The sequence below is a fragment of the Carassius gibelio genome, chromosome B9 (genome assembly GCF_023724105.1).
Source record: "Carassius gibelio isolate Cgi1373 ecotype wild population from Czech Republic chromosome B9, carGib1.2-hapl.c, whole genome shotgun sequence".
NCBI classification, from domain to species: domain Eukaryota; kingdom Metazoa; phylum Chordata; class Actinopteri; order Cypriniformes; family Cyprinidae; genus Carassius; species Carassius gibelio.
The window spans coordinates 30,232,322-30,257,465 of NC_068404.1; the positions used below are offsets into that span (position 1 = coordinate 30,232,322).

Genomic DNA, 25,144 nt, shown 5'->3' on the forward strand with positions numbered 1-25,144 from the left:
GAAACAGATCATGAGATACATGTTCAGATACACAATGTTAGTCGTGTGTTAACAAATGATCAAATAAACCACACACAACACCAAACACCATCAAACCACCTTCATCTGCTGGAAAAAGAAAACATTAAACGTAAAAAATAAACATAGAGGACATATAAAAATAATCGTCGTTTAAATGAAATCTGAAAGCGGAAGTCACTGTAAAGCACTCAGCACTCACCTTATTTACACAGATTCACAAAATCCACCGTCTTTCTATGAAGCAGCTACACGACAATCATACTTTAGTTCCTCTGAAACACTTTGATATTCCGTACAGAATCGATGCTGGTTGTTTAAATGGAAAAACATCAACTCTGAACATTTGCTTTCACTTTTGATTTGTGACGCGAAAAACTGACGTCACTTCCTGAGCGCGATCTCTCATCCTGTTCACGTTTGATCCAGTTTTACAGGCTTTCACGTCTAACATACTAATAGAAAACTTCAGATCAAACTTCAAGTTGTATATATATATATATATATATATATATATATATATATATATATATATCTCTGCCTGTAGTGTGTAAGGGAGCGTCATTAGTCATCAGTGGGAAAACGTTTCATGCCCGTTTTAGCATACAAAATAAAATAAAATAAAATAAAAGCTTTTATACAAAAAGGAGCAGAGTTTATTAAATAATCCTAGTTGCTTGTTTCAGTGCTCAGACTTCATCTGACCAGTAAAAATAAACTGTTCCTTCAATAAAGTCTTCTGAATACAAGGCAGATCACACAGGACAAGATACCTCACAAACAAATGCAGGATTAGGAGTCACAATTACGTAATTATGTAAAATAGGCGCAATTATAGTAGTAGTAGTAGTAATAATAATAATAATAATAATAATATTATATATATATATATATATATATATATATATATATATATATATATATATATATATATATATATATATATATATATATATATATATATATAACCAAAGGGGAGGTATATCTTTTTGAGAAGTTAAATTGGGATATGCATGATGAAATTGAACATCCTATGTCTTTCTCTGACCACATGCCTGTACGTTTTACTGTTCCTCTCATTGGACGCACACGTAAAAATCCATCACTGGCACGTTTAACTCGTTGTCTTACCCAACGCTCTAGTGAAGATTTATCCACAGCCTATCACGATGTACGTAACTGCCTGGTATCTGTCTCTACCCTGCATAACCTGGATGCTGATGCACATCTTAATCTTTTTAATTCCACCTACGCAGATATCATGAATTCTATTGCACCTTTGAGGTACAAAAATCACAAGCCTGCACCAGTGCCCTGGCACACTGACACTACACGTACCCTTAGACGGGTATGTAGACAGGCGGAGCGCCAATGGAAAAAGGACCGTCTGCAGGTTTCGTATGAAATCATGCAAAATGCCTATAAGGTGTTTCAGAAAGCTGCAAAGTCTGCAAAATGCAAACATTTTTCTGAACTTATTTCTAATAATTGCCATAAACCTTGAGTTCTCTTTGCTACTATTAACTCTGTTTTAAATCCACCTGTGCATCCCACCTTAGAGCCCTCAACTGCTCTCTGTGACAATTTTGCAATGTATTTGTTGATAAGATCACAATTTTAAGATCTCAATTGTCTAACTCAGTGTATACACATGATGTTCCATTATGTTCCTCCATCTGGTCTGAGTGTGAGTCGATTGATCTGGACACATGTAATGAAATTGTTGGTCATTTAAAACCCACTATCTGTCCACAGGATGTTATTCCACCTTCTTTCCTTAGGCAAATTATGGACACAGTTGGACCGGGCCTGTTACTTTTAATTAACAAATGCCTGTCAACTGGTTCCTTCCCTAACAGTCTGAAAGTTGCTGTGGTGACGCCATATCTTAAAAAAACTTATCTCGATCCTTCCACTCTTTCTAACTATCGTCCTATTTCTAATCTACCTTTTATTTTGAAGATCCTTGAGAGAGTTGTACTGGTTCAACTACAATCATACTTATCCGCAAATTCTCTCCATGAAACATTTCAATCTGGTTTTAAAGCTCTACACAGTACTGAATCTGCTCTTTTAAGAGTGTCAAGTGATATTTTCACTGAAACTGACTCTGGGAAATCAATGGCCTTAGTCTTATTAGATTTGAGTTCTGCATTTGACTTAGTTGACCATGAGGTCCTGTTGCGACGTCTGGAGACATCCGTGGGTTTTCGAGGCGTTGTCTTGCAGTGGTTCCGCTCTTATCTGAACAATAGATGTTTTAATGTCCATATTGGTCATCAATCCTCCACTAGTGTACCTCTGAACTGTGGAGTCCCACAGGGATCAATCCTCGGCCCCATATTGTTTATTCTGTATCTGTTACCTCTGGCTTCCAGAAGCAGCTGGGCAGGATTTGTTGTTAAAACCTGGCAACCCTGATCTGAATGCACGTGCTAAATATATACTTGTAATTACAGGATTGTCTTTACTGATGAGATGTGCATGAAAATGGCTTTCGATTTTTTGCACAGCCCTACTTTAAACCCCCTAGACCAAAGAAGGGGAACGTAACAACTGTCTCACCACTAACTGATCTGCTAAGCACTACAAAGAGGTTTATCTGGACACCCAGATGTGAGTATGCTTTTAATGCAGCAAAATACTTACTCTGTAGTGGTCCGATACTCAAAGCCCCTAAATTTGATTTAAATTAGAAGTTGATGCCTCAACTACAGGAGCGGGTGCAAGACAATTTCCGCATCGAGCATCCGGTTCCATTCTTTTCTAAAAAGTTCTCAAGGTGCCAGCAGAACTATAGTGTTATTGAGAAACTAAATGATGTATTGGTTTCATTTTCAATAGTATGTGTTCTATTACAGTTCTGTGGCTAAAACCACCTTCAAAATTTTCTTCCAGGAACCAGTAACAAGACGTTGTTTCTTTGAAGTCGAGATGGAATACTGTATGTTTTAAAAATGAGTGTGTTAACAGATCCAAATTTAATTCAATAATATGCATCCTGATTTACATATGATAGTAAAAGATGGCTGTAAATATTGTTCTTTGAACAAGTAACAAGACAAACTGTATGCATTCTAAATTAATTAATTTAAACTTCTGAATGTCAAACTTGGTCAGGACAAGTGTAATATGTTCCTCTAGAAAGCGGTAAACTGCACAATCTTTGTATTGCTTTGCAAGCTTTTTCTCAGTCAGTATATTTTCAACAACTTTTGTTTTATGTTTAAACAATATATACCAATTATTACAAATTATATATTTATTTGAAGAGAAATAATGCCTATATATAAGCATCCATGAGAGTAGCACCTGCTTGTGAAAATGACTAACTGGAACTTTACTTAATTCAAAGTTGCATTGCAACAAGAAAGCAACACCATCCATCTTTTCAAAGATTAGATTAAGAATTAAATACCACATTTTATTTTTGTATTGAAAAGTCATACAACATTTTACATGCTAGTAAACATATTTGTGAATCTTTGGGGGTCTGAAATAGATGTTGCTCAATCATATTAAAAATATACACATCATTTCTTCAGAGAAATAACTGATGACATACAGTACGGACTTGAAGCTTTCTTTCAAGATGTTAAGTTTTTCATTTCAGTACAGAGCAATATATAGTAACAGACGCTATTGAGTTATTCTTTGTATATTGAAATCAATTTCAGATACTGATTGGTTCATGTTTAATAATTCCTGAATAATGATGTTCATAAAGAAAAAGATTATATTTTGTGTTTGATCAGTCATCTGTGTCAGTGGTGTGCAGCAGACACACAAACACCTAAACGGTTTAAATATATCTCTTATCCTGCTCAAAAAGACCAAAAACATTCCAGATAACATGAAGTAAAAATAAATTTCACATTATTTTCGGGTCGAAGCATGATTTAAACAGTTACAGCACATTCACACGCAATCGCTTTCGCAATAATGCATTCAAACAAATGTAATCTTACAGTGTTACTTCATCTGTATCTGATTTTGAATGAGCAGAAATCTGTAAGAAATGCATTGATCTGTAGATAAAATAAAAATGTACTGTTATTTTCATCACAAACAAAATTTGCACATCAGAATACAGTAATTATATTAATGCTGACATCCATGTTATTAGCTTGGCATGTGGTAGTAAAAAAAAGTTTGCACACAATAGCCTAAGCCACTTTGAAACTTATTAAAAATTTTATTTTAATATAGGCTACGTTATGAACATAACATTTCAAACATACTGAAATACTTTAGCCACAGAGCGAAGGCGGAGCAGTGTTTCTGGTATCACTGAGCGCGGAGTGGAGTGGGAGCGGGAAATTGTTTACCCGGAGCGGCGCTGGAGCGGAGTGATAATTAAATGCTCTGAGCGCGGAGGGGAAATTGTTGCCACTCCACTCCGCTCCCATACTCTGGTCCCAATAAGGCTGGTGACTCTTGCAGCTCCAGGTGTTTGAACTTTGGTTCGAGGGGTTCTCTGTGTTCTCCTTTTCCTTGTTGAGGTAAGCGAGGCTAGCCTCCTTGTGCGCGCTTCTCAAATGTACTTTCAAAGTCGTAGGATTTTTCCCTTTCATAAATTGTCCTCATATTTTACCACCTTCCACTGCAAGACACTTGCTTTTATCTGACACACATCATATTCAGAGTAATCCTAAATAAGAGTCTGTCGCTTTCTTCCAACTTTCGGTAACACCATGATGCATGATATTAAATATGATTCACACCTTAACAAAATATACACATTTAACACCCTATAAAAAATTCACACCCCATTGAAATTCCTTTACCTCTTACAAAACCCACACGCCGAACCAAAACTCTACACATCTTCTTTACAGAATTCACACCCTATGAAGTTACTAAATTTACCTGTACAATAGCCTCCTCATCTGGACTGAAGCAGCACACATTCAGTGTAAGAGTAAACACATGACATAACATTATTTCATATTTGAATCACAGCTTAAATAGTGTTTTGACATCGACAACCCAAGTGTATTTTACATGGAAGTAAATTAATGCCAAATGTATTTGAATTAAAAAAGCTTATTGAATTACAAGAATTGAAAAAATATGCAGTGCAATAGCCGTACCTGCATTTAAATGCTTTGCATTTTTAAGTCTTGCATAATTATGGGCTGAAATTCAACATGGTTGTATATTTAAGACATGAATATTTCAATTAAAAACATTTCAAACTGATTTTCATAATCAAAAATTCAAGAATTCATATTCACCTTTCAGATTTCACTTCCAAAATATTCGATCTATTTAAAAATACAACCTATAATATTCAACAGGCAAGTTTCAGTCCATTTTATTTCGCTTTACAAATTCGCTTCCACAAATTCAGTGGTTCAAATTCGACAGTAAATTCACCGTTGGAAAATCAGTAGATTACCGATCACAATCTCATCTGCTGTAAATCGTCTTCACCGGCAGGGGGTGCAAGCGCTACTTTGTCTTAACAAGCATCAACGAAACCGTCACGAGAGGCCTTCATAAAACATCATTTGACGAAATGGACCGAGCGGTGAGTACAAGTTATGATTTTATAGGTCAGTATGCTGTATTTATATGCGGAAAATTAAGATTAAGACCCAAATCATTGTTTACTCAAGAGTCTAAGAGATTCCTCTTGTTACCCCGAGTACGCAAGCTGTGTTTTTTTTGTTTTTGTTTTTTTACTACAAAGGTGACATATTGTGATCAATATAAATCCATAATTCTCTTGCCTGTGGTGTTTATATATTTTTTCAAGTAAAACCACTATAATACGCTGAAATTGGGTGTATTGTTTGGTTATGCTATGTTTGGTTAATGACAATATACTAAATAGCACCATTTTTATATATTATATAGGACCATTAAATACAACCAAATCGCAATTATAAAATAAATCTGCCACTTTTAAATTAAGTTACATTTCTACCAGTAGATTAGTTCATCTCCGTCTTTTAATTAAATAGGACTTGTCACTGCTATGTCCAGGTAAGGGCTTAATTTCTCAAAAGCATCGTAGTCATAAGCAGATGATAGAACTAATGTCACAGTGTTTCCAGCAGCCTTACACTCTATTCATATTCTGCCTGCAGGCCCCGCTTTAATCGCGGGAGAGAGAGAGCTCCGGTAACGGCTGCTCTGAGCTCACAAACACTGCCGTATCGAGCATTACATGCTAAATGAAATAAAAATGAAATCGAACATTTTCTAAACGCAGTCAGTTTCCTTCTGAAATACAGTGATGAAAAACACCCGATCTGGTATTTGATTTTGAAACTTGCAGTGGTCATGTTTATTTAATGAAGTCAAAGCCTTTTTGAAAATAAATTTTTGGCGGTCAGTTTTCGATGGTTTTCAGAAAGACAGTTCTGTATCTACATTAATAATTTTATATCTATGTTGACGTAATATTTTTAAAGATACTTTCCATCTTCCATCCATGCTGTGTTTGTTTTTCACAAGGGAGACAATGAAGTGCTGAGATCAGCAAGGCACCTTTTGGCACTTTTGACACAAGAGAGAGCTGATGGGTCTTCTACTAGTCAGGGTATAAACAGGTATTGCTTTTTTTATTATTAAATGGCAACACATACATTGTGATCAAAATGTAGATTTTTGTTGTTGTTTGGTCTGTCAGATCATCTCATGTTAGAGGCCAAACTCCGGGGCCATCTTCTGTCCAAACAGAAATGACCAGGTAAGTAGAAACTGTATATAACAATCCTCGCCTATTATGAACCGTAGGTCTGTTCTGACTTCCATGTTACAGTTTTTAAAACAGGTCCTTTCCTGGATTGTTCTCAAATCGTAGAGGAAAACGACGTTTCACTGGACCATGTCCTGTGCCCATAAAACCCAAACCATTTCAGGTCATGTTCCATCTGCTGCCAGCCCAATGTGAGCGGTCCCCTAGTGCAGTGCTTCTCAAACTGGGGGTCGCGACCCCGAATGATTTCAAGGGGTCGCGAGTTGGTTTGAAAAAATTCTGTATTTTCTGACTACAAAAAATATTTTTCAATACTAAAAAAATAAGATTACAAATAAATATTTTTTTTGGATTTCTAAAGACAGAACTGATTAGAGATTTAAAAAATATATATATATATATATATATAATTTCGTGACTCTAAGATAACGTCACCCTGCACCGACTGATCGCTAGTTATCAATACTGCACGCAACTGCACGTGGAAACTGCAACGGCAAGAATGGATAAATTTGTAATTTGCAAGGTTAGAAATGTTGAGAAAATTGTGGACAGCCTGAATCATCTGAACCGTGTACCTCTACAAAACACAAGAGCTAGACCCGTTCTGACCAATGTAGGAAACGTCGGAAATATCAAGAGGAATTCATAAAGTATGGATTCACTTGCTCTTCTGTCAACGATTTGGACCATTCTCAGTGTGTAATCTGTTCAGAAGTGCTTGCCCATGAAAGTATGAAGCCTGGAAAAACACAGAGACATTTGGAGACAAGAAACCCTGCTTGTGTTGAAAAACCTATAGACGTTTTTCGCAGAAAAGAGAAGGAATTATACAGATTCATATTTGTGTGAGCAGACTTTTTCAGCTGTTACGTACATGAAAAAAAAATACAGATCACGTCTTGATGTTGAGGATGATCTGCGAGTAGCCGTATCCAACATCAGGCCACAGATTACACTTTTGTGCACCGAAAAACAAGTGCACCCATCCCACTGTAAGGTAAACCTAAATACAGTAAATATTATGAAAGTTTGTTTCCGCCACGTCAGAAAATATTTGAAAAGATAATTTTTTAAATCTAAAAATTGCGAGTTTAAATCTTGCTATTCTGACTTGGTTTTTCATAATTGTGAAATACAAACTTGCAGTGTGAGTTATTAAGTTATAAATGGTATAAAATCGCAATTACCTTTTTTATTTTGTTATTCTGCAAACAAGCTTCCATAGGAAGTGGATGTGGATTTAAAACAATTTTTTTTTCTGTTTATTGTTTGTGTATTCTGTGGTATTGGGTCGCGAGTTCTCGTCGATGTTTGTTTAGAGGTCGTTGGCTAAAAAGTTTGAGAACCACTGCCCTAGTGGTCCAGATCAACTGCTCCATACACAGGCAGGACTGGGACCAGAACTGCACTCTAGATGAGAGTATGACTCATCAGGAGGTAATGTGCCATTACACTTCCCCTCAAAAAGAACCTGTTCACTTATTTATTTTTGTGAATTGTCATATAGATTAGCGATAGAATCTAGATTAATTAATCCTGTTATCTTTAATAGTTATGTTTCTTTTCTGTTTTTCTTTTTTTTTTAACAGTTATGTGATAAACTCATGGTGAGGTAACTGGTGGTTGGCTTCTTTATAAGGCAGCAGGTAATATTTACTGCCTTCAGTAATTGGTTGGCCTAGCTGTCTAAATAATTAGTTATTAATTACGCACACATACATACATGCATACACACAAAGAGAACAGTACTGTGCTGAAGCGTTATGCACATTTGATGTTTTATAAGAGAAGTCTGCTTTAGTGTGTTAATAGGAAATGTAAGATCTATCTATTTATCCATATATATATATATAAGGGGTGTAATGGTACACTAACATGACTGTTCAGTATTAACCTGGTTATCGAAGTCATGAAGTTACAGTCAGCTGTGCAGTAAAGTATACACAGAGAGCACTCTCCTGCACATTACTATAATATTAAAGGGATCGTTCACCCAAAAATGAAAATTCCTTCTTCATTTACTCGCCCTCAAGTTGTTCCAAACCTGTATGAACTTTCATTTTTGGGTGAACTATCCCTTTAACAGAACCCAGACTATTAAACTCAGTTGCCTTTTTTTATTTTTAGATTTAATAATCAACACTCAAATAAATACTATAAAGAGAAACATGTAAATTGCACTTAAGGCAGGTTTTGATACATTTATAGTCAGAATACTAATCATTGTTATATAGCTCAACACGTTTAGTCCTTTCGTTTTAATTCAAATTTTCTTAAATTTTTTGCAAGTATCATGCCTTTATTGATATTTTTGCATGGTTGAAGCACTGGCTGCAAGATTACATGTAAACAAAGATTGTCTGTTATTTTTCTTCTGCTATTTGTTCTGTTGTAAACAGCGTTGCATTATCATGTGCTGTGGCTTCTGAATTAGAGTGTGGATCGCCTATGACAGACTTTATTCATTATCTGACTATGCACTGAACCGTGACGTCCATACCGAGATGGTTCAGGCCAATTAAATGTACCGTTACACCCCTACATAGTGCTTAACAAATTTATTAGACCACCTGCCACAGAGAAAACAAATATTTTAGAATCTGTCAAAACTTGTTTAAAACTATTTGACAATAATACTGTCATTTATTAGGCAAATAACAAACTGAAAATGTAATATTTGGTATGCAGTCCAAATGCCAAGCTGGCTTTCATTGTTTTATGTACAGTACTTTTCCACAGTCTCTGATGACTTCCAAATGATTTCTAGTTGTTCCTAAAGACTTGCTTTTGATTAAACTTTTGTCCAATCTACTGTATCTTTCTGTAATAATATGAAATCCCCATATTCATTGGGAAGGAGGAGGCGGGAACCGGCGCACAATCAAATTACATTTTAATAATACCAAAACAAACAAAACAGCGCATCAGCCCCTCACGGACGACTGATGCGCACAAATAAAAAGCAAAACATAAAATAATGTCCCAGGCCTGGTCCTCTCTCGTCCTTCACGGTCGTCGCTCCAGTTTTATATCCTTCCATCTCCTCCGTGGGACTCGAGACCGGTGGTGGAGCACAGGTGTAGCTCATCTCCAATCATTATACCTGGCCTCACTCCTCGTTCCCACGCCTCTCGGCCCCGCCACACTCGCCACACTTTCAATCCATTAAATCCCTAATTTGTTCAATAGAATGCAGTCTATACTTTGACTTGGCCAACTGTGACTAAATAGCTCAGTTTACACAAGCTGATGTATTAACATTACAATAACATAAATTATTTTTAGTTAGTTTTGGGCAGCTGTGGCACTAACCTTACATTGTGTGGTGGTCTAGTAAGCGTTGTCGTAGGCTATATATATCCTTATATTATTATATAGAACATTTGTATTAAACATGTTGTATTAAAGCCGATAAGTGATTGATTATTTCCCTCAGCAGAGACACTTCAGATGTGCACTGTTCACAATGATGGTTTTGAATGTCTTGATCTATTATTTGAAATCACTTCAAAAAAGTAAAATACCATTAATGCAACATGTGCAGCGCAAGTCTGGCAAATAGGCTACATTTAATTAATGGTGAGACATTTGTTTGGCTCTCAAAAATTATATAAAGATTTAGATTTTATGGCCAATGCATTGGTTATTGGCTTTCAGATACAAAGAATTATCGGTATCGACCAGAATTTTCATATTGGTGCATGCCATATATATATATATACATAACTGTTGTTGGTGTTTATACTTTTAGGGGGTTGGGGAAGCCGGAAGCCTTCACTTGTGGCACCTGCAGACTGTGGGTACACAGGCAGGCTTATCAAAACCTCCAAAATAGGGGAGAATTCTGTCCTCTATATAGCTCCAGTACAAGATGAGCTCGATGTCACTCCCTTGCCACCATCATCAGAAGCAGTCCGAGATATGCCTAAAGCAATGTGCAAAAAATACTGTACCCACTTCAGATCCTCACAAATCACATTAAGACTTGTTCTGATGTTGTTGTGGTCGAAGATGGAGATGAAAGTCAGGATGAAGCTCTGCATGATCCACAAGATGTGGAAAGTGAAAAAAAGAGCAATGAACAGGTAAACTCTCTCGGTATTCTTGCATTTCTTGCTAAATGTAGTTGGTCAAATCCTGTAGTTGAGGCAAAAAAGTTTTTAAGAAATGGTTGGTTATTCTATATTATAGGCTTGCTGTCCTATTTGTCAAGAAGAAATGCCCCTTGACATCTTGGAAGTTCATGCCAGTGAATGTGGGGAAAGGTGTGCATGCCAAAGAGTATTACTTTTGGCATAAATAGAAAAATATTTATAAAAGTACAGTACTCTTTACCTCATATTAGAAGCAGAATTTTAATTGTTGTTTTTTCCCCACTTTCCTAAATTTTAGATCTCTGGATGATGAAAATAACAACACAACTGAGTTGTCATGTATGGATAATGAAGTGAACGACACTGCTGAGTTTTTATACGTGGATAATTTTTTTTTTGTACAGTGCAAAAGAGGATGATGTGACTGTTTTTGACATTGTTCTGTTGCTGACATTATAAATAAGTCTTTATTTTTATAGTCTATCTTGAATTTATGGTAAACAAGTAGAGATGGAAAAAATATATACACTTCTATTGATGTGCAACAAAGCTCTTTTGATTTTGCATGATTGTTTATTTTTTTACCAGATTGGAAAACCCATCCGGATCCAAAAGTAGCTATGGCTTTGTACAGAAAGGAAATTCTCAGACTGCATGAGACAGAGAAACCTCTTTAAATGTGTATGGACTTGAGAACGTGTGCTGAAGAACAGGAAAGGCAACTGATCAACTTCTACAAGCAAAGAAATGTAGAGTGGGCCTGTCCTGTCAAATGTCAACTTGAAGGTACAGCCTAGAGAAAATGAAACTGTGTATGCTATAAAATGTGCAGCTTATAGTGTATCCATGATGTCAGCTTTAATAACTGTATTTTCATTGATTTTAGGGGATGCTGCAGTTGGTGATGGAGTCACCAGACACTTTTTTCTACAATTCTTGAAAAACTGAAGTATGGTTTCAGTTTGAACTTGGGTATGCAGTTAATTAGTTGCACTGAAAAATGTAAATTTTTTGAATTAGTTATTTTGATGGGATTTACTAAAGCTGATTTGCAATTGAATTAACAGGAAACACAGGAGTTACTTGCCTCTTTGAGGGACAGCCAGACCACTTGGTGCCCTCATCCTCACAATTCCTCATTGAAAGTGACCTCTTCCTAGTAGCGGGGAGAATGCTAGGTCATTCTTTTCTGCACGGCGGCCCATGTCTCGCAGGGCTCAGCAGAGCTTTTGTTCATGTTCTACTTCAAGGTTCTCAAGATACTGCCACTTTGCAACTGGAGGACTGCCCAGATGTTGACATACGGGAGACCATCAACTTGGTGTGTGTGTGTGTTTATTTATTTATTTGAAAATGGTTTGGAAAATGGTTTGACCTATTTGGAATGTAATGTTGTTGCTGGTATTTATGTGTGTTACAAATATTTGTATTTTTAGCTCAGTGGACAGTCTCCATTGAATGAGGACCAGTCTAGTAAAGTCCTGGATCTTTGTTTGTCTTGGGATCTTCCTGGTCCAACAGAAGAAAACAGAAGGTGGCTTTACGAACGTCTGCTGTCACATGCGGTAACTAACATTTGTGGATCGTATCCACTACCCTCATTTCTATACATTTCAATTATATTTTGCAACTAATTTTAATTGAATACATGGTAATGCATTTTGTATTATGCTTCTAATGGCACTGTTACACAGGTGTATAATAGTTTTTTACTAATTTACTGTTTAGATTGTGTGTGTGTGTGTATATATATATATGATCTTTTAATTTTTATCAAAAACCTTGTTAGTATGTTCTGTCTGTGTTGAAATTTTAATCATCTAATACATTTTTTACCATTTCTTTGTATTTTGTAGGTTCTCGGGAGAAGAGTACGCCAAATCAAGCAACTGAAACGAGGACTGAAAGACACTTGTGTTTGGCCTCGTCTAACTGAGAGGAAGGATGTGGTATTCTTTCCCAAGGAATCGGAGGACTCATGCACTCCTGAGGTAAGGCTTTCTTCTCCAGAAGAGGACTACAAATAGTTTTTCCCTTAAACATGATATCAATAGCCATTTTTTGGCAAACATGAATACATGACTGATTATAGACTCTCGTTCTGTTTCTTGTTTAGATGCTGCTTTCACACATCTCCTGTCCTAGAGAGAGTGATGACGAAGATGATGAAGAATACTCAGCTGATATAAAGGAACGGATCACAGGGTATTTAAAGCAGTTCATTGAGACAGGTATGTGCATTGTCAACATTCTTACACAGTTTTTTTTTTAAACAGCAGTTGAAGTACAAGTGTAAAAAGCCTAATGTAAGAAGCTAGTCTTCCATGTCTCATTTTTTCTCAATGCTAATAATGGCTAGCAGGTGAGCGGAGGCAAGGCTTTTTTTATCCTCAAACAGCAACATTACACATTAACTAAAGTTGAAAAAGTGGAAAAGCATAATAGGACCCCTTTAATATACTGTACAGGATATCCACATAGCTATGTGAGATAATGTGCTTGTTAATGATTGCTTATGAACTAGTTACATAAAGATTAACAGATTATTTACTGTAAATCAAAGTGCTTACAAATGTCATTAAACTTGGAATTTATATGATTATGCAATTTAAATAACATATTAATTCATAATCACAGCCTATAAGGTCATTAATTTAATGTTTGCTCATCTTTTGTTGTGGTGTGTATTGTTTTTTTTTTTTTTACCCATCATTAAATTATTGTTTTTGCTGTGCCCGATATGAAGTTGAAAATATTCATGATTTGTAAATGTTTATTATTAATATTTTACTACCTTTGTGTGTGTTGGACTTAACGCTAATGAAACAATACTTGTGTAAAGGGTGGTTAGTTAAGATTAGACTCCTTTACCAACCCTTAAAGCTACCCATACCAGCAAACCTGTCCCTAACCCGTATCCCACCTCAATAGCAGCTTGTGTGTTTGCAATAGAAGATGAACATAATAAGTACATTGTACATAATATTTTTTGACGCAAGTAGTTTAAGACACCTAATATAAAGTGTGACTTGTTCATTCTTATATTCTTACATTTTTCTCTTAAACATCCCGATCACTCATAGCTACATTTCCTTTTTGCATTTGTACATTTGTAAATGTAAAAAAGTACATTACTGAATATATGAACTGGAGTTTGATGACATTTGTAGATTTTCAAGAATTTTTGTGTAAAATTGTGTCATTACTCACCCTCGTTCCACACCCATAAAACTGCAGTTCATATTCGAAACACAAATGAAGATCTTTTTGATGAAATCTGAAAGATTTCTGTGCCTCTGTTGACATCTATACAACTATCAATTAGATGCTTCAAAAAGTTTCTAGCGATCGTAAAACCAATCCAAGGAATAAAGCAGTTTAGTTCAAGGGCTTATAAGACCAGTTTGAATTCAGGGTGAACGATCCTTTTAACAAGCACATCTCATATTTATAGCTATGTATGTTCTCATGATTTGATCATTATATAATGCTTATTAAGGATTTATTAAAGTTATTATAAAATGCTTCCCCATCTTTAAACCCTCTGAAATTCCATTATATGAATCTAATCACAAATATCACAAGGGAAAGACTAGAGTTTGATTTTCTGAAGGAGTAAACAATAAGACAATTATAATTTTAGGGTGAAATTCTATAATTTCTGTTATTTCAGCATCCAGCAAGGACTTAAAAACCTTCTGAAGTTCTGGGTCGGATGGGAGCAGATGGAGGAAAATATGGCTGTGGAAATTGTGAAAAGTGATCTCCCAAAATCCTCTAGCTGCTTCTGTGTTCTCCGGCTCCAAGGGCACTACAACAGTTTCCAGTCCTTCAACAAGGACTTGATGATGTGCATTGGCACAATGTGTAGTTTTTAGACACATGTACATGTTACATTTGTTACACAGTGATACACACTTTTATTAAATGCTGTTACTGCACTTAGGACCAATGCTTTGTTCAAACCCAGCTTACAGGTTTTTTTCTTTTTCATTTTTGGGATTGCTTTGTACATGATGCTTGTTGATCGTGTTGCTATTTTTTTGATACGATGCTATAAGATATAGTACATTAAGTAATTGGTTAATGTTCTGTACACGCAGTCACTTATACTGTCAACTTGTATCGTTCCACAATGGTTTTTTTCATGCATGGGCTCATGCAGTGGTATATACATTGTTGTTCCATAGCTTGTCGGAATTTGCTAAATATCATTAAGTACTTTATTCTTTTAAAGTATTTGAATTTATGCAAAATGTATATTTAAACATGTTCAATGGAAGTACAAATATTAAAAATAAGTCTATTCTTGAATAAAAAAATCCATAATCCACTGTGCTTATGACTAACTGATGGAATGGTCAAATTAAACAAGTGCAAATTAAACAAAAACAACATTCTTACATACAGGTTTTTTTTATTCAGATACTTTAACGTATTGAGTACAAATATTAATTCTTTCTTAATTGCTTCTGCTAGAAGTCTGCCTCTTTAAGGCTAAAGATGACAATCACATTTATTCCATAATCGATTGGCAAAAATGAAGTGCAGCTAGATAGATGTCCCAGCCAAAAGTCTGTGAAGGTCCTTTGGGGTCAACATTTTCTCTGAGTGCTTCTATTCGCTCATCAGTCGGGGGACATTGGGTTTGAGGCACAACAACGCTGGAATGTGCATCAACATCAGTCCACTACTCTCCCAGTCTATCTGTGGTGTGCTGAATCCCTTCAAACAATAACACAGCATTTTATGTCACAAATGAGATACCAATTACAGTTCTGAACAGAGAATAAAGTTGCATCAATGCAGAATAAAAATGTAATATCTTGTATTGAATACAGTGTGATTACTCAAAAGTTTTTACTGTCAAAATCCACAAACATAGCTCTATGTCAGGCTCAGGTACAGCATTGCGGACACTTCCCATCACCCACAGCTGGTTAGGAGACATATTACCCTCTGTGCGTATTGGGTGATTGTCCCAGGTGTTTCGGAATAGGTTGAGATCATCTTGAAGCCGTGGGAGAAATACACAGTGGCAACAGAACAGATGAGTAAGGTCAGAAATATCAAGGTGGCCACCTTCTTCCAAAGCATGCAGAACATCGTAGTAGACATTTGTCACTGATGACCAGACGTCTCTCCACAACCTCTCTATACTGAAAAGAAAAGTAATATGTCAGTTAAATGCAAAATTCATAGACATAAGCTCCTGTTTTACAGCTTAAGCTAATGCTAGACTAAAATAAATTTTGAGCTGTTAAAACTGAAAGCAACTTTTACTGGAATATCATAACATATGTCAGCGCCACTGTTTGGTCTTAAGAGTGTCGATCATTTCATTTATTGAACTTGAACTGAACTGAATATTATGAGGAGATCTTACTCTAGATCAGGTCTACCTGAGAGGGAAGCCAAATGTCTCCGCTGCTTCTTGAAAAAAATCCAAGGTGGTTTTAGCAAGGTTATTAGATGAAGCTCCAAGGTACATTATCTATTAAACAGAGGAAATTATTTGCCGGATGATTAGTGAATAGAATATAGAGAAGTCACAAAATAGTTAATAGTGGACACTACCTTGCGTGAAAAGCCATCCACACCCCAAAGATGACTATATTGTAGCTGTAACAAAAATATCATGCAAATGTTTTAAAAATGCACTCCGAGCTCTGGAAAGAACTGCAACATGCAATAATGGAGTAAACAAGCCTGACAAACTTACCGAATCCGTTTATAGTTGGTGTCAATGTGCATTATTGACCTAGGACCTGACACTGAATGTGTCCTTCGTACCACGCAGCCCAACTGTGCCCTTCGGGACATGACTCCCACTGTATCTGCCCTGACCCGGTCGAACTGCACTTGGTGTCCTTTACAGCTGCTCTCATCATTCTGTATCCACACTGAGGCATGTGTTGCTTTACATCTTTCACACAATCATCTAACTCTTCGTCCGTGAGAGTGCTATATTGCGCCCGAATGGAGAGGTTACATTCAACCATTCGTCTGAAAACTGTGCGTGTACTTACTCCAAGCATGCAAGCAATGTTTGGGAAAAGTTCATGTCCAGGAGATTGGTGATGTAGTCTGGTGAGATTAGAAGACGTGGTGGTCCCATCGACCCTGACTCCTGCAGAATAGTCGAAGTGCGCGTCTCCCCGTCTGACAGGTTTAGTCGAACTAGTCCGACAGTTCTGTGATGCCCTCGAAAATATCAGCTGGGATGGTAACTAAATTGGTCACAGCACTTAAAAAGACTAATTCTTGAGAGCAGATGAACTCCAGGTAGTCCATGTCAAGGGGTTGGCGTCCAACAGCATTTTCCAAGCGTGAACGGAGTCTTTCCAAAACATAATCCAAAAGCAAATGCTAAAGGGAAATTATAATAGCATGTTAAATACCTCAGTATTGCTGGCCAGATAAATGAAATAAAAAATTACATCCTTACAATGAACAAACACTTCACTAAAACACACTTTAAAAAAATTATTACTTTAAACACTTAATGTAGGCCTAATCAACTCACCTCTCGGTCCATTTCGTCAAATGATGTTTTATGAAGGCTCTCGTGACGGTTTCGTTGATGCTTGTTAAGACAAAGTAGCGCTTGCACCCCCTGCCGGTGAAGACGATTTACAGCAGATGAGATTGTGATCGGTAATCTACTGATTTTCCTGTTGTTCCCGGATGTGAAACGGTGAATTTACTGTCGAATTTGAACCACTGAATTTGTGAAAGCGAATTTGTAAAGCGAAATAAAATGGACTGAAACTTGCCTGTTGAATATTATAGGTTGTATTTTTAAATAGATCGAATATTTTGGAAGTGAAATCTGAAAGGTGAATATGAATTCTTGAATTTTTGATTATGAAAATCAGTTTGAAATGTTTTTAATTGAAATATTCATGTCTTAAATATACAACCATGTTGAATTTCAGCCCATAATTATGCAAGACTTGTATAATTGTACATCCTGAAATATACAAGAGACTGTTGTCCACAAGACCATCGAAGCAGACGGGAAGGTAGCTGTGGTCATGTACTAGGGCAGGAATGTCAGCAAACGGGGATGGAAGATCTTCTCCTCATATCTGACAGGTTTGAAGAGGTGTTGAGGACAGATGGTAGGGACTCATCCTGCGCCGTCACATTGCCTCTGTTTAACATCAGCTTCCTAAAGATCTACTTTAACTGGACGACATTAGGGTTGTTATTCCAGCCACCTTAAAAAAAAAATCAAGATATACGAGTATAGTACACAGATATTAAATCCATGCTTTAAAATGTTTAATGCTTTTTAAAAAAAGACAAATTAGAACTAGGCACCCCTGAATGATCTTTCTACATAAGTTAAGTTGAATGACATTATCACACAATTCAGACTGTACCAGTGGTGATCAATTCTGAACAGATTCGGTCAAGACGTTTGGAGTGTCTTAAATATGATGTAATAAACAACACATTATATAACTTTCAGAAACTAACACTAAAGTGCCATTTAATCACATATTGATATATCAATCTTATACACCTTGAATTATTGTTGGTCAGTGATACACAGACCCTTTGAAGATGAGCTGGAAAGTTTAAAATGTTTGGCACAACAGCATCTTTAATCCGGACATTGTGCCCCGTTCTGTCAAAGTCCTCGCTCCTGAAGAAAAGAAACATTCTGTGATTGTGGAAACAAACTTGTGAAAAGCTTTGGGTCAACAACAATCTTGTAATACTATTATGTCATAGCCTCGCTGTTCCTGAACTTAAAACAGTGACAGGGACATCAGATATTTCATTATTTCTCATGACAATGGAAAACCTGTAAAAAGCTGCTGATGAGAGTCTACGAATGAGTATAATGTCCCAAAAACATCTAACCCTGATGTGTGGATTGAAGAGAAAGGAGGAGAGTCAGATGGACAGAATCACAGATACTACACCTGACAATGTCTTCCTTTCATCACATGTTAGGATCCTGTGTACCACATGCTACGATTCTTTCAGAAAGCTCAAGCAAGGCTGTAGTGTCTGCAGTCTCAATCTAAAGAAATAAAAACCAGGAGTAACACACACATACACTACACAGATGTATCTACAAATCTGAATTGAGTTGAATTAGGACTGAGTATTGACACAAATATTTATATTATATTATATGTATGTGGTACATAGCAGCTTAGTTGCTACTACATTATTATAATATTGAAGATTCAAATTAAATTTATATAGAAACACTTAAATTGTAAACAAGGATCATTTCATTAAATTAAAGTTACAAAACTATTTTTACATAACAGTTAAAAAAAATGTAAAGATGTATTAAATATAGATTAAACATTACAATGAATGTAATATGGTGTATTTATTTATCAAAATGCTCCTCTCCAGAAGAGAGAGTGCTCCAATCGTGTCGTCACAACATGCGTCTCGTTTCTGTGTCTCTCTAAAGTAACAGCATGATGCAGACCAGTGAAGTCTTCCCATCTGTCCACAGGAATGATGACCTGGAGGATACAGCACTCAGGAAAACCAGCTCCTGAACACAGATCAATTGTAAGAAGTCCACATCCACAGACATCTGTAAAAGAGCGTGCTCCAAACGTGACTGAAGTCTCCCTCATATCTGCTCTAGAAGTATCTGTACCTGTACAAATAAAGACAGCAGTTCACTCGGGAAAAGGAGCAGAGATGACACGACTAAAATAGTTCATACTCATGAGCTACTTCTTCTGCAAAGCTGACACTTGGTCCCTCATTGTTGTAATTTATTACAAATATGCACATTTATTCACACACAACAAAATAATAAAACATTAAAGAGTTATACATAATTTGTGCTGTTTGCTTAAACTTCATTCACAAATGATTTTGACAGTTAAGCTTTACATACCCTTAAAAATTAACTATGGTTTTAAAAGTTAAAAAGAAAAAATAAAAAACTACATACTTAAACTCTGGCAACCACAAATTAACCATGTCATAAAATATATTCAACACGACTGACTTTGCATTTAACATGAATCAGTCAAAACATTGTAAGTTCCCAATTATAAGCGTTTCTCTGAACAGAAAGAGCAAAGAATCAATCATCAAAGTCAAGAACATTATCATTGACTTCAGTCTAGCAAGAGTTCAAGCTCTCTCAAAAACTCTGATTATAATCACTGAAGCTGTTTACACTGTCAAATTAATCTCTTACTTACATTGTGTGCACAGCTCTACATTGTTGTTCATGAAGAGAGAATTCACCAGAGAACAGCAAGCGTGCGTTCTGCCTCATATTTTCTTTTCTTTGGTAAATTACATTCAAGCTCCACTTGTTTCAGAAATCTGAGGTGTCTGTCTGAAATCTGGTTCCGGGAGCAGCAGTATTTTGGCGGGGTCCCTCTGGTCTAGTTCTCCGAGTACGTGTCCAGTAGAGCCGTGTGTTCATCCGTCCCTGGAGTTATGACGCTCACACCTCGTCCAGACTGAAGACAGAAGAACCTGTGGATTATAATCAGTGATAGTGTCTACACTGAATGTGAAATCTCCAACAGCAAACGGATTCCTGTTCTATTTCTGACAGAGTCCGAGCTCTTTACAGGCCGCTTTGTCACTTCAAGCTGTTGCCGTCCCGTATAGACACGGTGATGCTACTTTTACACCAAATATACTTTAAAACAAACACCAGAGACCGCTTAGACTAATGTGTCACATGCTGGGAATGCTAACATAATATCTAAATATAAACCATAAATGCTTAAAAATCACTTACCTCTGGATTCATGATCAGCAGAAGAATGAGCTCCTGAGCCGGACGCTCGCGCCAGAAATCTGCTGCAGCTCTGTGATTGGACAAAATGCTTCGTTCCTTTTGGAGATGATCTCCGTGTGAATCACCTCTGACCTTCTTTCTGTACGATCTGAATTTCTGTGCTTTGAATTTTAGAAAATTGAATTTGATGTTCCCAATTTCTTCTTCGTTTTAAAAACTGGATATTTTAAGTCTAAGAAGTCAGATAAAAACATCTGTTGTTTGAAAATATATGTCTAGAAAACTTTGCCTCAAAAATCCATTGTGTTAAATTTCAAATGTTAAATATTAAAGTGAAAAAACAAACAAAACAATCTAAAGCTAATTCAAAACTGTTTGAAATCACATATAATATTCATTTTTGTTAAATTACACTTGTTTATAATTACAATTTACACATTCCAAAATTCAGATAGTCTTGTATTAATGTTATGTGCAAAAGCCATTTGAGGAAAAAATAAATAAATAAATATATTAGTCTGAATAAAATGCTAGTAGCAGGATTGTAAAATGAATAGTTGTGATTATAATAATTTGATAAAATGAAGATCACACTAGTGCTCCAGTAAACCACATTGAAACTCTCTTTGAGATTAACTGGAGCTCAGTGTATTAGACACTAGAGCTGAAAAACTAAATTATAATTCTGTTCTTAAATATAATACATTTTCTAATAATATTGCAATTAAAAGGCATAATTTCAGTTGGCGGGATGCTTTTGTTTTCTCTCCCGAGGACACACGAGAGCACATCGAGTGAAATATTACTAATGAACATTTCAGCAAAGCAATAAAATAACACCAGTATCTTTGAAAAAAAACTACATGTTTAAAATAATGTTTACTAACCATATATAATTAATTATGTTGCTTAAACAATTAGAAACAAATCCCCATAATCATTTCAAATTCATCAGTATTTTTTGCATTAGAATTGATTTATTTATTTTTTAACAGCCTTATTAGACATGTTTAAGAGGAAGATTTAAAGAATCAAACACAGCAAATATATGCTGTAATCTGTTTAAGATGCTGATATTTAAAGCGGCACACGAATGTTACAGAATCTGATAAATAATTACATTTCTGTTTGCAGTTTTATTTTTTTGGTGAATTTTAAGTTTATATTCTGCATTTAATTTCTAATTGATATTGTGCTTTGTTTCTCATTTTATCTGAATAGGAACTTAATTTACTATGTATTTATATGTTTTCATACCGTGCCAATGAAAAAAAAAAGTTTTGAATTGTATTTAAATCAAGATACAGCAGGGACACATTTCTCATGATGATATCAAGTGGACGCCCCTCTTCTCGAGATGAGACATATCTTAATAAAAATAAACACATGTACATACAAAGGTTACACACTCAAATGTTAGACTGGATTAAAATATAAGAAAATGTAAAAGTGATAAGTTTTCTATTTCTGAATTTCTGAATACACAGTTATGATTATCTGCCCATCACTGAAAATATCACATTGATTTTCTTGGTTTTATAAACATATAATCTATTTTCCTAATGTCCTTGTGATAAAAACGTATTTTGCTGAATTAGTTTAGTTTCCTTGAAGCTTGTTTCTTCTGTTCATCAACACTGCTCCACACATTACACTTCCATGCATTCATTTAACTTCACATCACTGATTCCTGTAGCGGCTCTTATTCACCATCAGCTGATCCTGAGGAAACTGAACTGACGTCTAAATACTGAGAGTCCTACAATAAAACACACAGACAGTCAGATATGAGTATGAGACATTACTGCTGTCACATCACATCAGCAGATCCAGCTCAGAAACACACAGTATATTCATATTACAGTCAGAGATATGAATCAGAGTATGTGAGTGGAGCGTGTGATTTTGACTGGAGCGAGGAGCAGATCTTTTAAAAGTCGTAGCGTCGTGGTTTTCACTCGCTCCAAGAGCGCTCCAGCACCGCTCCGTCACGAGTACAATTCATGCCAACAGCCCGTAATATAACTGGATATTTAACAAGAAATCACATGCTAAACATATTTAGCTAGCTTGATAGATAAGGATCACTCAAATCAGAAAGAATGTGAAGGCTATGACGGCGATATGGACATGAGCGGGAAGTTGTAGTTCTCAAGGATGTTTGATTCTTCTAAATACTGAATATTTTCAGCTGAAAGCATGATTTAAACACGTAGACTACTACAACACTTAATTATTCACACGCAGACGCTTTCTCAATAATGCATTCAAACAAATGTAATCTTACAGAGCTACTTCATCTGTATCTGATTTTGAATGAGCAGAAATCTGTAGAAGAAATGCCTCGATCCGTAGTAAAATAACTGGAGAAAACTATCATCACAAACTAAATCTGCACTGCAAACAGCAGCAATTATAACTTTTAATGCTGACGTGTTATTTGTCATGTGGTAGGAAACAAGTTTGCACACTAGTGTTCCAGTAAACCACTTTGAAACTCTCCTTGTGTTTTGTTCATTTATTGTTTAATATAGGTTATGAACAGAAGTTGAAGTGTGTAATTTCACACATACTGAAATACTTTAGACGTGGAGTGAAGGTGGAGCGGTGTTTCTGATATCAGTGAGTGTGGAGTGGAGCGGAGCGGAGTGATAATTAAATGATCGGAGCGCGGAGGAGAAATTGTTGACGCTCCACTCCGCTCACATACTCTGATCTGATGAACAACTGATCATAGATTAATAACAGTGAATGATCAACAACTCTCTCTTTATCATTTACACACAGAGACACTGGAGGAGATGAACATATTCATATATTCATAGATCATCACAGAATTAAACAGTTTAAAGAACAGAAACTAAAGTGGAGCTGAATTATTATCTTATATTCTGCAAATATGTCTGTTACTAAACTTTGGCCATTTTAAAAGATTTAAATAATAATATACTCACAGTAGAGTAATGTCTGCAGTTTATAACGTGGATCATATTTCAGATCAGAGAGTAACTTCACTTCTGATTGTCGTAGTGTATTCCCAGACAGATTCAGTTCTCTCAGGTGTGAGGGGTTTGATCTCAGAGCTGAAGCCAGAGCAGAACAACCTTCATCTGTGACGCCACAATCTCTCAACCTGTAGAGAACAATGACACAGTGTTAATTGTAGTTGAAGTGTGTGTAGTTTGTTATTGACTCTGGTCTCAGAGCAGGAGAGGAGATATAATGACAAGCATTGCCACAAACTGCTGCTGATAGAATCAGATTTCTGCATGTTGATGCTCAATGCTGCTGTTTGAAACTGTCATGTGCTTCAGGACTGAACAGACACACAGAGCTGAATGTGAGATATTGTTTCATAGTGATATAAGCACAGATCTGTCTGGAGAAACACTCACTTGCTCCTCTAATTACGACTTACAGTTTATCTAAAAATGAAGATTAAAATCATCAAAATCCCACAGACTTACATTGAGGAAATGTTCAGATGAGCCAAGACTATTCAAACTCCAACTGTCAAAATTCAAATGTAAACAAACTGAAGGTCTTTAGACTCCATTTAACTGCCATTCTATGTTCTATTTCTAGACCATTCAAACTCATTTAACCTTCCATTCTGTCTAATATTTCTAATCTATCAATCATCTATATGGGGCAGTCGTGGTCTAATGGTCAGAGAGTCTGACTTGTAACCCACAGACAGGGATGTACTGGTCATCAGGAGTAAAGTGATCAACAACACAAGTGTCTTGATCCATTCAGATGTGACACAGAGTTGTGTTTTACAGTCGTGTGATATGAGAACATTAAAGCTTCTGTAGTGATGCTGGCTGAAAACACACATCACAATCTAAACTTCATGACGAGGTCAATTGGAAAATGACAAAACATAGACTTGTAAATTCATCACCATAGTAATTTAACTTGCAGTTATTAACACTGTACAATAGGGATGTATTTATTATAAATGTAACTGATATTAGCATACTTAAATATTAAATATTACCAGTAAATAAGTTCTTAAAGGACAGTTCACCCAAAAATGAAAATTGTCATCTTCTCAACATCGTGTCATTTCAAACCTGTATGAATTTCTTTCTTCTGTGGAACATAAAAGATAATTTGAGAAATTCAATAAGTTTTTGTCCATACAGAAATCAAGGGTAATCAAAATGGTTTGGTCACGTTCTACAAAATATATTTTGTGTTCTACAGAAGAAACTGAGTCACACAGGTTTGGATCGACATGAGGATGAGGAAATGATGACAGAATTTATTTATCAATAGATTTCCTGCATTCTAGCTCAAAATCAATGCTTTACTGTCAAGTGCATTTCTATGTGACACAGATACATTATTAAGTTTGTTATATTTGTGATGAATTCAGTAATATCTATTATTATTTACTCCAATTAAAGGCCCTGTCACCCAGCAATATAGAATCTTTATAATCTTACCACAGTTTCTCCAGTTTACAGCGAGGATCCTCCAGTACAGCACAGAGATGCTTCACTCCCAAATATCTTATTTTATTCAGAGACAGATCCAGTTCTCTCAGGTGTGAGGGGT

General features: G+C 35.9%; 2 protein-coding genes and 1 long non-coding RNA gene across 49 annotated transcripts in view; 2 read left to right on the forward strand and 1 right to left on the reverse strand.

Annotated features, from left to right (window-relative positions):
* The window catches only part of LOC127964887 (NACHT, LRR and PYD domains-containing protein 12), a 397,699-nt gene that overhangs the window by 281,150 nt on the left and 91,405 nt on the right, over nucleotides 1–25,144 (reverse strand). For 7 of the 43 annotated variants that reach the window (XM_052565360.1, XM_052565362.1, XM_052565361.1 and 4 more), the window contains exon 1: nucleotides 221–410. The exons of the other annotated variants lie outside the window; for them this stretch is intronic. The gene's annotated coding sequence lies outside the window, so the exon portion shown is untranslated. Of the gene's footprint in view, nucleotides 1–220; nucleotides 411–25,144 lie in introns of those variants that run through there. 43 annotated transcript variants of the gene reach the window in all.
* LOC127964959 (uncharacterized) lies at nucleotides 5,408–11,213 on the forward strand. The gene is made up of 7 exons (XR_008155186.1): nucleotides 5,408–5,576; nucleotides 6,484–6,578; nucleotides 6,659–8,167; nucleotides 8,320–8,376; nucleotides 10,482–10,815; nucleotides 10,922–10,995; nucleotides 11,123–11,213. It is a non-coding gene; the product is annotated as an uncharacterized LOC127964959 (long non-coding RNA).
* The window catches only part of LOC127964942 (uncharacterized), a 171,511-nt gene continuing 157,582 nt past the window's right edge, over nucleotides 11,216–25,144 (forward strand). The window contains exons 1-7 of one of the 5 annotated variants that reach the window (XR_008155165.1): nucleotides 11,216–11,610; nucleotides 11,711–11,796; nucleotides 11,892–12,145; nucleotides 12,261–12,389; nucleotides 12,681–12,815; nucleotides 12,941–13,055; nucleotides 14,498–15,398. Coding sequence is in view for 4 of the 5 variants with exons in the window: in XM_052565504.1 (XP_052421464.1) it covers nucleotides 11,996–12,145; nucleotides 12,261–12,389; nucleotides 12,681–12,815; nucleotides 12,941–13,055 (529 nt within the window). In the remaining variant the exon portion in view is untranslated. The remainder of the gene's footprint in view (nucleotides 11,611–11,710; nucleotides 11,797–11,891; nucleotides 12,146–12,260; nucleotides 12,390–12,680; nucleotides 12,816–12,940; nucleotides 13,056–14,497; nucleotides 15,399–25,144) is intronic. The other 4 variants (XM_052565504.1, XM_052565506.1, XM_052565505.1 and 1 more) reach the window with 4 other exon arrangements.